The sequence below is a fragment of the Pectinophora gossypiella genome, chromosome 22 (assembly GCF_024362695.1).
Source record: "Pectinophora gossypiella chromosome 22, ilPecGoss1.1, whole genome shotgun sequence".
Taxonomy (NCBI): domain Eukaryota; kingdom Metazoa; phylum Arthropoda; class Insecta; order Lepidoptera; family Gelechiidae; genus Pectinophora; species Pectinophora gossypiella.
The window spans coordinates 547,649-563,899 of NC_065425.1; the positions used below are offsets into that span (position 1 = coordinate 547,649).

The following is a 16,251-nucleotide window of genomic DNA, read 5'->3' on the forward strand; positions in this document are numbered from 1 at the left end:
ACAATAACAACATTAAGCCAACTTTATTTTTACATTTATGTATGTGTATTTAGAGTCACGCGTTTTATCCTAATTGGAGTAGAAATAAATTGCTGTTTAGCAATAAGGCCGCCGCTTGTGTTTAACGCCAACTCGATGTGGTCAACGCAATCTATCGCCAACATCATGATGTAGATAGATGACTTGGATATAGAAAAGAAATCAACATTCTACGACAATGTATTATGGGGTATTATTTAACTGGAATGAGAAACTTTCCAATCGGCGTTCCCCAAAAACACGATAGATGGGGTTGTTAAGTTTTTGCTTCGTTTAAACTTCTAATTTTATGGATAACAGCCATACGCATCTTTGTTTTTGGATATAAATGATGATCCTTTTAATTACACAAAGGCACAATTACAACTTCCACCCATTATAATCTGATCAAAATAAACAGAAGCATAGGTAGCAACATAATTCTACACATAATGTGAATATAATAGCCTATATACGTCCCACTGCTGGGCACAGGCCTCCCCTCAATCAACCGGAGGGGGTATGGAGCATACTCCACCACGCTGCTCAAATGCCGGTTGGTGGAGGTGTTTTTACGGCTAGTAGCCGAGACCAACGGCTTAACGTGCCCTCCGAAGCACGGAATCATCTTACTTTTTTCGGACAATCAGGTGATTCAAGCCTGAAAAGTCCTTACCAAACAAAGGACAGTCTCACAAAGTGATTTCGACAATGTCCCCATCGGGAATCGAACCTGGACCTCCAGATCGTGAGCCTAACGCTCTAACCACTAGACCACGGAGGCTGGTATTATTAAACAACAATTATTTTTGTATATTCATCATCATCATCATCATCATCATCTGATATTATGCTTCTGCTATTACATTGTATTTTGGAATAATTATGTACCCGTGTAATGAGAAAATGCCTAATTATCACGTTTAAATTGAACAACGCCATCTTGTTTTTGACGAACGTAGACTGTAAAGTCCCTTATTGACCGGATACCAGACTATATTTTGAATTTGACAGAAAATAAATTTATAGCTTATTTAAAGGTTACTCTGTGTAAAAAAGTTTAGTAAAAATGCCGGATATAATTGTGTTCCTCCATTTTTAAATAACTTGTAATATTTAAAAAATGTGTTAATGTTGCAGTTTGTTGTCAATAAGGTTAAGTACTATAATGTTAGTGATTATTTAAAAGATATGAATTCATGGGATTAACTGTCTGAGAACTGATATTAGGTAATTGTACTGTATAAATATAATAATGTAATGTATATGTAATAATATAATAATGTAATGTATGTGTGGTAATTGTATTGTATTGTGGTATTGTATTGTATTTGGTATTTGTACTGTATTCATGTGTTATGTCTGATTGTTTAAATGTAGTTCTGTGCAATAAAGTATATTTGATTTGATTTGATTAGGCAGTTAAATTAGGTACTCAATTGTATTATTGAGTAATTCACTGTGCTCCTACTTAGAATTGACTATTAGATATATAAATTCATATTATTAGTAGAGACTCTTTCCTGCAGACAAACTATTTTTACAGTTTTGCAGGGCATTGACAAATTGTATTTTTAGTATTAATATTTAATAAATAAATAATTTGTTTTAAGTTTACGCGGCCCTAGACGTTTTTTAAAAAAAAAAAATTCGACACTGTTGCAAGTGCCATGATCACGGGATGACTGTTGGCACTTGCAACAGTGTCGAAATATCGGGAGTCTCATATCCCCATTTAAACGCGGTAAGAACCCGTAATTATGTGCTTTAATTAAAATAAATTATGTTTTTTTTTTTAAAGAACGTCTAGGGCCCTGTGCCAAGGATTTTCTTGCAGCTTCTTTTACCCGGCTATACAGGTTGTGAGAAGCTGTAGTAGTTTTAGGCGAATGAGACGTTCGTTATGTAAAAAATAATGATTCAAAGTGTAACTATGTTACCTATTGAATGAAGATATTTTGGAATTTGAATTTTTGAATATTTTTGAATTTGAATTCGATTTTCTTCTCCTCAGAACACCGTAGAAGTTTATATCCATGATAATTACTTACGTTATTAAATGATTCCGATTCTTAAAAGCATTGCCTTTTCGTTCAATATTATATTTCTTTTCTGTTGAAAATATGAAATTGTAAGAAGTGTACTCAAAGTTGTGCATTAAAGTTTGAAGAGCATTTTCTAAATAAGTACAAATGCACGAAGATGTAGCTCGGAGATTTTAAATCTCCTGGAACTCCGAACAAATTGACTTATGATTTCGCAAGGAACAAAAATTTAAGGAAGAACTTGAAATGGAATTTGATAGCAAGTCTATCTAGACTTGACTTTTATATCCTTTAATAGGAACTGGTGTAGTTGAGATTCCTACATTCACAAATAAATCATAACGCTTTTATAATATGATGATATATAGGTACCACTAATTTAAGATCCACGCTCTTGTAGGTGTAGCATTCTCCATGCTACTTTTTATGGAAAAATGGCAGTGGTTTCCTTCTTGCCTTTGACGCGAGTAGGATTGCGCCCAGAGTAGTCTATTTCAAAGCCGTACTAGGCTAGAATAGTACTGATAGGTAATGTTACCCTCTGTCAGTATATATAGGTACGTCTTTCATTCAATTTTAAATATCAAACTATTTAACAGTTTGACGGAGTGTTTTTTTTTGTAAGATCTTGTTTACAAGGAAAACGTTTTTTTAAAGAATTCAATTTTTGACGCTATAGTAAGAGTAGGCAGGTGCTTTTCTCAGCTTTCCGAACGAGAATTGAAAAAAGATGCTCAGATCATCCCGTTTTCTTTCCTACCGCAACACTCACATATCACACAACTAAATAAGTACAAATTGCCAGAGTTCAAACGCCTTCTGGTTCTAATACGCAATCCAATTGCGGCGAGCATTCGAGTTATCAGATTGTGTGTCAGGATAGACATCTGCTGTGATTAAGAGGAGCGCCCACTGCGCAGCTATATCACGAAGGAGGAAATTAGTTCAACAGACATTTCCAGTTGTAGTTTTTATTATAGTACTGGATTTGCACCAATAGTGCTAATTCCTGTAGACACCACATTATCCATTACACCACTTATCATTATCCCGGTTATCACAAGGTCTGCTTACCTAACCTGAAAATTTGACAGGTCCGATTTTTTACACACATCTAATTTTATTTTAAGTTATATCTGTCATTTTTTTATCCGCCGAAAAGGAAGAGAACGGGTACCTAATCGCTAGCCATAACAAATATGTAACACAAATCAATTTTAGACAGAAATCTAAAACAACGCTCTAAAACACATTGATCAATATCTCGACAGAATTAAATGACAGCACACATCCGACGGGTTGCATACCAGCGAGATACCTATTTGATTCGCCCGGGTTATTCATTCTACACTCATTCATTTTAAAATGAATAGCTCCTTTTCGGCGGTTAAGAAAATGACAGGTACAACTTAAAATAAAATTAGTTGGTGTGTACTGGGATCAGAATCAATGAGTTATTAATTTAACTTAAGTGCAGTTTTCACTAACACAGTTGGCTCGACCATTATAGACAGCGATTTGCTTATCACCAATCACGTTGGTCTCACAGCAACCTCGCTGAAGCGTGGGTACTTAGTTCATCTTACGATGGATATACCTCTGACTACCCGAATGGTGATAATAGTCGTGAACATAATGTTATGTTTTTATTATACATTCGAATTCCAGTACACGCCCTAACTAATGTTTTCCGAATATTTTCGAATTCATGTTTGCATCATAATCATGTACTCAGTGACGAAGGAGAACATCGTGAGGAAATCCACAATCATGTAAATGACTTATCCTGTAATGGGCTGGTTTTCCCTTCGCGGGTTGGAAGGTAAGACAGGCAGTCGCTTCGGTGAAAAACTGGACCTGTCAAATTTTCTGGTTAGGTAAGCGGACTTCGTCAAAAGGGAGATGAGTATGGATTTAGCGGACTTGAAAAGTCCGATCTATCCGCTCTGAATCCAGCCTGATTAAATGAGAAACGAACAGAGCAGTTATATCACAAGAAGCGGGAAATTACGTTGAGTTAACCTTTGACTTTAGAATGGAAAAAAAATACGTTTCTATTCGTAATTATGTTCTCTGAAGGCACCAACCGTCTGAAGCCGTTTACTGATAGAATGCGAATGAGATTAAATTAGTACCTACCTACAAGCTTAGGACTATATGCCAATGAGGGAGTTTCCAATCGACGTTCCCCAAACACACGATAGATGGCGTTGTTCACTTTTAACATGATAATTACCTATTTTCTCATTGCTGGGTACATAATCTATCATTGGGGTGAGGTACATCCATCGCAAGATGAACTAAGTACCCACACTTCACCGAGCTTTCTGTTAGTCCAACGTGATAGGCGGTGAGCCTATAATGCCTATAATGGTCGAGCCAACTATCGTCAATATCGATCGGGAAATCGATATGGTACACTATAATAATAAGTTTGAACTACTGATTAGAAACGTATCATTAAACGTACTTTTACGATGGGTTTTAGGGTTCCGAACGTCAAAAGGTAAAACGCAACCCTTATAGGATCACTCCGTCTGTCTGTCCGTCTATCTGCGAAGACATTTTTCTCAAAAACGCTTGGACGTATAATGTTGAAATTAACAGTAATACTTGTGGTTGTGGTCTCTTGAAGCTGTATAAAAAAAGCTTCTACTTTAATGAAATTCAAACTCATGACCATTTTTAACTTAATATTTATATACATAAAAATAAACAGGGTATTAGTGACATCGAAACGAAACTGTGAGGGATGTTTCAGACCATGATTCTGATTTGTAATCAAGTGGAATTTTCCGTCGCAAAAGTATGGAACGGAAAATAATTTAACATCACTATTATTTATATATGTAGATATGTATAATAAGCAACTGTTTGCCTGTTTTGAACTTAATTGGATATAACACAAACATCAAACGTATTGTAAATAATAGTTTCCAACTAGTCAAATCAGTTACTTTTTACTAAACGTCGAAACACGAAATGACTTTGGAAATTGAATGATAAAGCACACTGTGAATTAATACGAAAACGTGGTAAAATATCGGACTTATTATTACGTTTTTCTTTATTAAAAATAAGTTAAATAGAAAAAATAAAATGTTTTTCGTTAGTTTTAGATTTGTCTATATTTCAATAATCAGAATTTCATAATTTATCATGAACCTAATACACGACCCAAATTATTATTGATCTTTTGTACCTTTTACACGTGTGTTCTTAATAATCAATTTAATTGAATTATGGAGATCTTGTGTCGTTGATTATAATCTGTGGTAATTGACAAGAAGGCGTGTTGATTTAATTAGAGTGGGTTTTGCCTTAAAACCTTATTAAGAATAACAGATAATTATAATTAAAAGTATCATCATCATTATCATCAATTTAAGAGCCACGCTCTTGTCAGAGCTCTTGAGGAGCTCGGTGGCGCAGCGGTTAACGCGCTCGGTCTGCGATTGTTGAAGTAAAGCAACCTTCGCAAAGGCCGGTCATAGGATGGGTGACCACAAAAAAAAAGTTTTCATCTCGAGCTCCTCCGTGCTTCGGAAGGCACGTTAAGCCGTTGGTCCCGGCTGCATTAGCAGTCGTTAATAACCACCAATCCGCACTGGGCCCGCGTGGTGGTTTAAGGCCCGATCTCCCTATCCATCCATAGGGAAGGCCCGTGCCCCAGCAGTGGGGACGTTAATGGGCTGATGATGATGATGATTCTCTTGTCAGTGCAGCATTTTCCATGCTACTTTCTTAGGGAAAAATAGGGCAGTGGTTTCCCTCTTGCCTTCCGCCCCGCAGTACTCTGTCTGACGCGATTGGGATGGCGCTCAGAGTAGTCTATAATATTGAAAAGTATAGTATAATTCAATGATAGAAGAAAACTTTAACGCGAGGAAACATCGAACTGACTGAGAAAATGATCTAGAGTCTTTGGTTAGGCATGTCGCAAATGATAATGATGATTGACAGTTTTCTTTTTTTTTTGGTTTTTTGACAAATCTTATTGTAGATTTACACGTATGGCAAACTAAACTAAACTAGCGCAAACAATGCGAGGGATATATTTCCTTCGCATTATATTCAAAAACATATCTTTATTCAATAGGTAACATAGTTACATTTTAAATCGCCATTTTTTCATCACGAACGCTCATCCGCCTAAAACCTGCAGCTGCTTCTAATAACCTGTATAGCTGAGGAAAAACAGCTGCAAGGGACACCTCCGCACAGGGCCCTAGACGTTCTTTCAAAAACATAAAATATTGTTATACAATTTAATTGTTTCACTGTCTAATATCAGTTCCCAGTTTACACGCGCACCTGTGTGTGTGACTTTTGAAACCATACGATTGAAGACTAAACTATGTCCGAGAGGGGTGAGGTAAACCTAGCTCAGCCGCTGGTGGGGAACTGATAGTTGCCGTTCTATACGTAATGTTATTCCTTATTCTATGCTGCGGGGTGGAAGGCAAGAGGAAAATCACTGCCCTATGCTTCCCTAAAAAAATTGTGCGTACACTAAAACTGTTCCAAAAACAATATCGGCATTCAAGGTGAAAGAAAATGCTTCAAAATTGTAAAAACCCATAACTACAAACGATAAAGTTTATGCGGGTACACTGTACTTTTTGTAATAAAATAGTATTAAGTCACGGCTAAAAATAGAGAGAGACAGTTGATTTTCGATTCCGATAATAAAATTGAAAGGACCTATAGCTGAAGCATTTTGTTTTAACGTGACACATTTTAGATTTTATGAAAATGGCATTAACTTCTTGGCCGGACAAATGGGGAGCGCTGAAGGCTCTCACCCGGTATACAGCTGTAAGAATCCATAATTATATAATTAAAATAAATGTAAACAATACGTTAGAACGTGAAGTGTGGGTACTTAGTTCATCCTTGAAAGTACCGACGCTTCACCAAGCTTTCTGTTTGTTCACCGTGATAGGTGATGAGCCGTATCACCGTCTAAAATGGTCGAGCTTACTGCAAGACTGGTACCGAGCTTCGAACTTTTTAAAGATAAATAAGTAGGTACAGAAGTTTCTATTAAAAAAGAAACTGAAACTTAACAAAATAGCTGAATAACTATTTGTAGATAAAAAAGTCGTAGAAAGTCCACATTTTAGCACAAAACTGAATTTTCCTGGAATATTAGTATGCAACATTTCCAATCCTACGTTTGGTTTTGATGAAGTGGAATCTTTTATATGTTTCAACAAAAATATCGTGAAAATTTTCGGGTTATTCACCTCCCGTCCTTTCAACGGAGATCAGCTATTAACTGAACATGTGGTTCTGCAGACAGGTAATAAAATTTAGACAAAATAAAGAGAACATTGTAAACAAACAGATTGCACCGCAGAAACGGCTGAAATTGCAAAGACCTTGTTCACAAGGACGGAGCAGAAAAAATGTTTTTTCGCTGTAGAATTCATTTATTTATTTTAGTGCATCAACAGCAGTACATACAAACACACAAAATAAAATACACATAGAAAAAGTTCCGGTATGCCTGCCAATTATAGAAGTAAGTAAGTAAAAAGTTTATTTCCTCTACAAAAAGAATCCATAACAAAAGACATTTAGTTTGTGCATACAATTTTTGAGAAGAGGCTGGTGCCTAAACTAGGTAAAACCTGTCATATAGGACACCAGGTCTCCACCTCCAGATATTAAACAGTTAAATTTACAATTATGAAAAATTTGCAGAGTAATTATTAAATAATACAGTAAAAAAGTAAAATTAAAGAAAGTATAATAATAAATTTCAACGTATTTGTGTGTATGTATGTGTGCGTGAGTTAGCGTGTTTGTGTTAGTGAACGTGAGAGTATGGCTGTTTCTTTGTATTAGTGCGTAATAATAAAACAAAAATAAAATAATGATAGCAATGATTAAGATTCAACGAGTAGCAGATTTTCCGTATCATCATAAGTAAGGCCAAGGAGCCACACTGAGACACATATTTTACAGCGGTAGCTATTTAAGGGGAAAATATTGTTTATCTTGTTACATTTATTATATAAGTAATTACCAAGGAAACCAAAAAAACACTTTGCGAAGGCAGTTTTTCGCGGAATGTTTTCACAAACTATGTCATGGCGTCTTTTTCGAAGAATAAGAGTGGGATCATAGTTAACTGTGGCATGTTTTCTCAATATTGTGCTTAGGATAAAGAGTTTTCTGACGGACAATACTTCCCAAATTTTAAAAAGCTCATTAGTAGGGAAAAGGAAAGGCTTAAATGTGGCAACCTTTAAGACTGCTCTTTGAGCGGTTTCTAATTTTATTAAAGTAGTTTTAGGTGCACCACCCCAAGAGGTGATGCAATACGAAATGACAGATTGACAAACAGCGAAATAAACCATTTTTATAATTTTAAATTCTGCTATTTGACGAAGGGATTTAAAGAAGCACACAACACTGACTAAAATAATAATAAAAAGTAAAAACTAAAGTTAACAAATTAAAAAGAACAATAACTGAAAATAAACTTGTAAACTTTCTTTAAACAACGTTGAAATATTTATTAATGGCAACCTTGTCAGCTTTCGTTTGAAAACTAATCTTCTAATAATTATAAAACTTTATTACGTTTTACGTTTGGTTACTTTTACGTTTAAATGGTATGAAAAATAAAAAACTATAACTATTGCAAAAAAAAACCTTAGAAATAGGTAGGTAAGTTTCTAAAATTATAAAATTTCATAAAATTATTAGTAGTGTGGGATAAGTTTCAGTATTTTACTTTTGAATTGATAAATGAATCGTCTTTGAATTGAATGAATTTCTAGAAATACACATATTGATACTATTAACAGTCGCGATTGTATTTTTCAGTTATTTATTTTTTACAATGAGAAAGTCAGGCTACCATTATTGCTGAAAACCCATACGAATCGTACGCACTGTCACAACTTTCAGTTTTAAATGGAATGAATCACTATCGCAGAACAGATAAGGTCGATTGTATTGTTATTTTCAATTGAAATGCCTGATGACGTCATCAAAAGATTCTACTTTAACATACTTACTGTAGCGGACGCCGCCGCTAGAGCAAGACGGCGCCGCTAAAAAGGGACAGCGAAGGAAGCGCCGCCCCTAGAACGAGACGGCGATACTGTTAGAGTAAGATAGCTATACGATCGACACGTGAACACCCACTAGTTGTGATATTGAGATTAGTACCTAAGATGGTTGTTTATACGAAATAAAGGAGTTAGTTTGAGTTCGAGTTCGAGTTTTACTTCGAAACCCAAGATCCTGAACATACAGTCCACAACAGTTCCTGGTCCTTCGAGCCGGATTCAGATCGCCGAAGCACTTCATCGTGGGAACATCTGGTGCCATCGCGGAACGCGCTCAGTACCTCCCTGCCATTTCTACCGATCCGAAATGGTAGTGACCCGGAGTCAGAGCGACGCTGTGGAGCTGGAGGAACAACGCCGCGAGGAAGAGCAACGGCGCGAGACCGAACGTCTCGCCCTCCAACGAATCGAAGAGGAACGTCAGAGGCGGTTATCTCAAGCACCCCCCGCCTCACCTACCGTCGCGACGCGCTTAGTCCGCGAACAACCGACGACTAGCGCGACGATCGAAACCGCGCCCCTCACCGCGGGCGCCCCGCACCTCACCGCCGGTACCGCGCACCTCACCGCCGGCACCGCGCCCCTCACGGTCGGACCGCGCCCCGCACCGCTGCCCCCGCTGCGGCACGACGCGTTGCAGAAACACTGCGCGGATCGCTCGCGCCCTCCATACGATCGACGAATGCTACTGCGAGACTGCGCTTGGCTGAATTAGAAGCCGCGGAACAACTGGCGAAGCTTGAACGACGCAAGATGGAATTAGAAGCCGATCTGATTCGGAAGCGTCTCGCCGTCGAACAAGAGAACATCCAAGAGGAAGAGAGCGCTCGTCTGCAGGATGAGGACGTATGCCTGGGACCCAATGACCGGGTCGATGACTGGTTCATGCGCATGGACGAGACACGGGACGAAGAACAGAAGCAGACCCGTTTCGAGGAGAGAGCCAGACGCCGCGCGCCGCTACGCTTCTCGCCGACACCTCAACGCGCACCGCGTCATCTCTCACCGTCGCCTGAACGAGTGCGACGCCCCCGACAGTCGCCGGAACGTGTGCGACACCCCTCACCGTCGCCTGAACGAGTGCGACGCCCCCGACAGTCGCCGGAACGTGTGCGACACCCCTCACCGTCGCCTGAACGAGTGCGACGCCCCCGACAGTCGCCGGAACGTGTGCGACACCCCTCACTGTCGCCTGAACGAGTGCGACGCCCCCGACAGTCGCCGGAACGTGTGCGACACCTCTCACCGTCGCCTGAACGAGAGCGACACCCGTCAGCAGAACGAAGACGCCGAACCTCGAATGCGAAGCAAGGCATCGAGCAATTGGCAGAGGCACTCGAGCGGATGGCGCGACCACGCATCCGGAACGTCGAGCTACCCATCTTCAGCGGCAACCCGAACGAATGGCTGCCGTTTAAAGCAACAATGAGAGATTCGACACGTCTCTACAACTTGAGCGCCGCCGAGAACCTACAGCGACTACGGACGTGCCTACGGGGGGAGGCACGCGAAGCCGTGGCGGCACTGCTGTACACCGCAACCGATCCGAGCGTCATAATGAAGACACTGGAACAATGCTTCGGGCGCCCCGAGGTGCTGATCGACCGGGCGCTAGAAGAAATCAGACGACTACCGAGGTTGGGGCCGTCTGCGATAGACCTCAATAACTTCGCGATCAAGCTGCGCAATCAAGTGTGCATATTGGAGGCCATCGACAAGCGGGGCTTCATCCACAACCCACTGCTGGCTCGAGAAGTACTTGGCAAGCTCAGCCCGCATCATCGGTCACGCTGGTGTGACTACGCAGCCCTTCATGAAGAGGACAACGTTCCCGAGATCGTCATGATGTCCCGATTCCTGACACACGAGGCGAACCTAGCGATCTCCTTCATGTACGCCCCGAGTGCCAGCACCGTCGCCGCTGCTACTGCTCCCGCTGCGAACAGAAGCAAAGAATTAAAGGCCAGCACGAGTGGAAGATCATCGTTGGGAAGAAAACCAGACGCCGTCTACAACACAAGCGAGCGAGCCGTTCAGTGCCCCAGCTGCGGAGAAGATCACAAGTTGCCGCAGTGCCAATCCTACAAGGCACTAACAGTCAACCAGCGATGGGACTTCGTGAAGGAGAGAGGTCTCTGCTTCAAATGTGTCGCATCAAAACATCGACGCATAGCATGCAAGGCGCGGGTGTGCGGCGTGAACCAATGTCGCCGTCCACATCATGCTACGCTACACGAGGACCCGCCCGCCGCCGCTGCAGCCGAACCGCAACCATCGACGAGTGGCCCGGAGACAGTTATGTCGGTGGCCACTACCGCCACTGGCCCGAGGACTGTCTTGCTGAAGGTCTGCCCAGTGATCGTGAGCGGACCACGGGGGGAGGTCTCCACCTACGCCTTACTGGATGAAGGCGCCACCGTCACTCTTATTGACAACGAGCTGGCGGAGAGCATCGGCGCGAACGGACCCACACGGCCACTGAACCTGCGCGGTGTGAACATGGAGCAACAAGAAGAGGAGAGCAGATCAGTCGCGGTGCAACTCCGAGGCAAGAATGAACACGCACCGTACGGAATAAGGGCACGCACTGTGAAGAACCTTATTCTACACCAGCAGACCATCCCTAAGTCGCTACTGAGAAAATACAAGCACCTACGCCTGGACAAGAACGAGATGTGCTACGAGCTAGCACGCCCTAAAGTCCTAGTGGGGACAGACCACTGGGAGTTGATCGTGTCCCGTGAACTACGAGTTGGCGGCCCGAACGAACCCGCCGCATCAAGAACGCAGCTTGGATGGGTGGTACACGGATCCGTACCACGCAACACCATCATTCAACAAGGGAGCGTGCTGCATATCTACGATGTAGAACGACACGGGGACACAACCGACCAGTACGACCGACGTCTCGAGCAACTCGTCGAGGCGCACTTCAAGATTGACGCACTGGGTGTCAGTCACAAACCGCTCGTGGGCGTTGCCAATCAGCGCGCTCGGGACATCGTGCAGAAGACGATGAAGAAGATCGACGGGGCCTACGAGGTTGGACTTCCATGGCGTCGTGACGACGTGACCATGCCTCCAAGCTACGACGCAGCCTTCCGACGTCTGAGAAGCATCGAGAGGAAGATGGACGCTTCACCCGACTTCGCCAAACAGTACACGGCCCAAATGGAAAACCTGCTGAACAAAGGCTACGCAGCACCATGTGACGGTCATGAACGAGCGAGCACCGTCAGTTGGTTCCTGCCACACTTTGCCGTGCAGAACCCCAATAAACCAGGAAAACTACGCCTGGTCTTCGACGCCGCCGCACGCAGCCACGGTGTCTGCCTGAACGACGAGCTACTTGAGGGACCGGACCTGCTACTGTCACTGCAGGGGATCGTATTCCGGTTCAGAGAGAGACCAGTCGCCGTCACTGCGGACATACAAGAGATGTTCCTGCGTGTGAAGATCCGCCCAGAAGACCAACCCGCCCAGCAGTTCTTGTGGAGGGGAAACGACCGGGAGAATCCGCCTCGCTGCTTCAAGATGACGAGCATGATCTTCGGCGCGGCCAGCTCACCCTTCATGGCTCACAGCGTGCGAGACCACAACGCGCATGCTCACGCGCACACTCACCCACGTGCGCTGGAGGCCATCACACACAGTCACTACATGGATGACTTTGTGGCGAGCTATGAAGACATCGAGGAGGGCCGCCGAACCATCAGCGAGGTGATAGAAGTCCACGCAGACGCCGGCTTCACTTTGCGCGGGTGGAACTCTAACTACAAGGGAGTCCTGGACGAAGTGCCCGTAGAGCTTCGAGCGACACAACCAACGCAGCTCGGAGGAGAGGGCCACGCCGAGCACAAAATACTTGGTCTCTACTGGAACGCAGGTCGAGACGAACTGGGATTCAACACGTCGCTCAATAGAGTACCGGACGAGGTGCGAACACGAAGCCGCGCGCCTACGAAGCGAGAAGCTCTCAGTGCGGTCATGAGCATATACGACCCGCTGGGACCCCTGAGCCACTACACGATCCGGGCGAAGATCATCCTTCAGGGCCTATGGCGTCTTAAGTTGCCATGGGACGAGCCGATCCCGGAAGAAGAAGCCGAACAATTTATGAGCTGGTTGGCACAGCTGGAAGAGATCGCCCGGCTACGCCTACCACGATGCTACGGGTTGAAGAATCATCAGCGCATCGAACTACATATCTTCTGCGACGCCAGCGAACAAGCATACGCTACGGTGGCCTACTGGAGGATAGTGCGCTGCGACGGAAGCATCGGTGTCACTCTGGTTGGCGCCAAGTCAAAGGTGGTGCCACAGCGCACACAAACGATCCCGCGACTGGAACTACAAGCCGCCGTCATCGGAGTGAGGTTGGCCGACACGCTGAAAAAGGAACACCGCATCAAGATCGACAGTGTCACCTACTGGACGGACTCAGCGACGGTGATACACTGGGTGCGGAACGACGCTCGGCGCTACACCCCATTCGTGGCGCACAGGCTGAGCGAGATCGCTGAGCTCACCGAGAAGGACGAATGGCGATGGCTCCCCACTACACACAACGTAGCCGACGACGCCACAAGATGTCATGGGACTACAATCAGCGTGAACGACCGCTGGTTTCAGGGGCCAGACTTCTTATACGAGTCACCGGAACACTGGCCCGCTGAACAGTCGTCGCACATCGAGGAGGAAGACGTCCTTCACACTGGGACACGCGATGGACAGAAGGAGGACTGGCTACCTGACCCTGGTCGATTCTCCAAATACGAAACGCTAATCAGAGCGGCGGCACGGGTACTGGCGTTCATCGACATGTGCCGCAAGAAGACAAAGAACCTGGAAGTGGAGCACTTGGAGCGCGCCGAACGAGCACTCCTGCAAAGAGCTCAGCGTGAGAGCTTTGGCGCTGAAATAGAACGGATTCAAGCAGGGCGCTCCATTCCAAAGACAAGCCGCCTATACAAGTTAGACCCGGAGCTGCAAGATGGGATCCTCCGTGTTCGAGGTCGTATCGGAGCCGCGACCGTTCCAGAACATATGAAGCGGCCAATCATTCTGGACGGCCGTCATCACCTGACCAAGTTGCTGGTGCTGAGGGAACACTGCGCCGCCGGCCACGCCAACCGGGAGCGCGTGACCAACGACCTACGACAACGATACTGGATCGTACATCTGCGACCAACAGTACGCGCTGTCGAGCATGCCTGCGCACTCTGCAAAGTGAGGCGAGCCATGCCACGGTCACCAGCGACGGGGAATCTACCGCAAGCCCGACTGGAACCATACCATCGCCCCTTCACGAACTGCGGAGTGGACTACTTCGGCCCAATGATGGTGAAGATCGGACGACGACGAGAGAAGAGGTGGGGCGCGCTCTTCACATGCCTCACCACGCGAGCTATACATGTCGAGCTCGCCGCCTCCCTCTCCACCGACTCAGCGCTAATGGCGTTGCGGCGCATGGCAGCACGCAGAGGATGGCCCCGCGTCATTTACTCAGACAACGCGACGAACTTTCGCGGAGCAGATCACGAGCTGAAGGCCGCCTACAGGGAATGGGCGCCCGCACTGCAACAAGAAGGGATGCTGCACAGAACGGAGTGGCGATTCATCCCACCCGGAGCGCCTAACCAGGGAGGAGCCTGGGAACGCATGGTGCGCTCAGTGAAGGTGGCACTAGGCGCTGTACTAAAGGAAAAGGCGCCACCGGAGGAAGTGCTCCAGACGCTATTAACGGAGGTGGAATTCTCGGTCAACGCCCGCCCCCTCACTCATGTCAGCGTGGACCCGAACGACCCGGAGGCCCTCACACCCAACCATTTTCTGTTGGGAGGATCCATGGGGCTACCAACCACCGGACCATGCGACGAAGCCGACCGACGAGCTTGGCGAGCAAGCCAGGCCCTCGCCGACCATTTCTGGCAACGCTGGCTGAAGGAGTATCTGCCGACGCTGGTACCTCGAGGGGAGCCTACGAACAACGACGCCGGGCTGAAAGAAGGAGACATCGTAGTGGTAGTTGACTCGACACTGCCACGAAACGTCTGGCCAATGGGGGAGGTGATCCGGACCTTCAGCGGACCTGACGGCGGGATACGAGTCGCCGACGTCAGAACTAAAACCGGAATTTTCAGGAGGCCAACGAGGAAGCTCGCCGTGCTGATCAAGAAGGAGGCTTCGCAAGCTACGCCGGGGGGAGAGATGTAGCGGACGCCGCCGCTAGAGCAAGACGGCGCCGCTAAAAAGGGACAGCGAAGGAAGCGCCGCCCCTAGAACGAGACGGCGATACTGTTAGAGTAAGATAGCTATACGATCGACACGTGAACACCCACTAGTTGTGATATTGAGATTAGTACCTAAGATGGTTGTTTATACGAAATAAAGGAGTTAGTTTGAGTTCGAGTTCGAGTTTTACTTCGAAACCCAAGATCCTGAACATACAGTCCACAACAGTTCCATTTAATACATGTGCATGATTACAACTCCACATAATGTATAATTAAAAATATTTATTATGACAATAATAATTAAGACACTCTGCCGCATATTCTATAGTGCGCGATCACCGTTAGCGCAGTGTTTTATAATCGTACTAGCTATTGCCCGCGGCTTCACTCGCGATAAATATCATTTTTTAGGTTCCTACTTTAAAAACTGCGAAACGTCCCATATAAAGTTTTACCCCCTCTGATGGGGTTTGTGGCATATTTAGTCACAAATTGTCCGCATACCAATTTTTTGCTTTCCATCTTGAAAATTGACGAATTGTCCATACAAACTTCCACCCCCAATTTTAGAGAAGTTGGGGGGGGGGTTAAAAAGAGACAATAGACAAAAAAGTAGCCTATGGTCACTCTCTACCAGTCCAACTATCCTCTCTTAAAAAAATCCGTCAATTTGTCGCAGCCGTGAAAGACGAACAACAAACAGACAGACACACACACTTTCGTATTTACAATATTAGAATGGATAAGGGTTAATAAAAAATAAACATTCTGAAATATTCGATAAACAGTTAAATATGTAACATTGCTGAAGTTTTACAAAAATACGCAGCGTGAAGTGCAGGCAATGCAACGTAAAGGTCACAG

The 16,251-nt window shown here is 44.6% G+C and overlaps 3 protein-coding genes across 5 annotated transcripts in view; all 3 read left to right on the plus strand.

Annotated features, from left to right (window-relative positions):
* LOC126377068 (uncharacterized) overlaps positions 1–16,251 on the plus strand; it is a 450,327-nt gene that overhangs the window by 279,089 nt on the left and 154,987 nt on the right. The window lies entirely within an intron of this gene.
* LOC126377065 (octopamine receptor Oamb) overlaps positions 1–16,251 on the plus strand; it is a 210,708-nt gene that overhangs the window by 23,025 nt on the left and 171,432 nt on the right. The gene's annotated exons all lie outside the window — the stretch shown is intronic.
* Positions 9,905–15,367, plus strand: LOC126376924 (uncharacterized). Its single transcript, XM_050024470.1, has one exon. It carries the CDS (start codon positions 9,905–9,907, stop codon positions 15,365–15,367), a length of 5,463 nt encoding a protein of 1,820 aa, XP_049880427.1.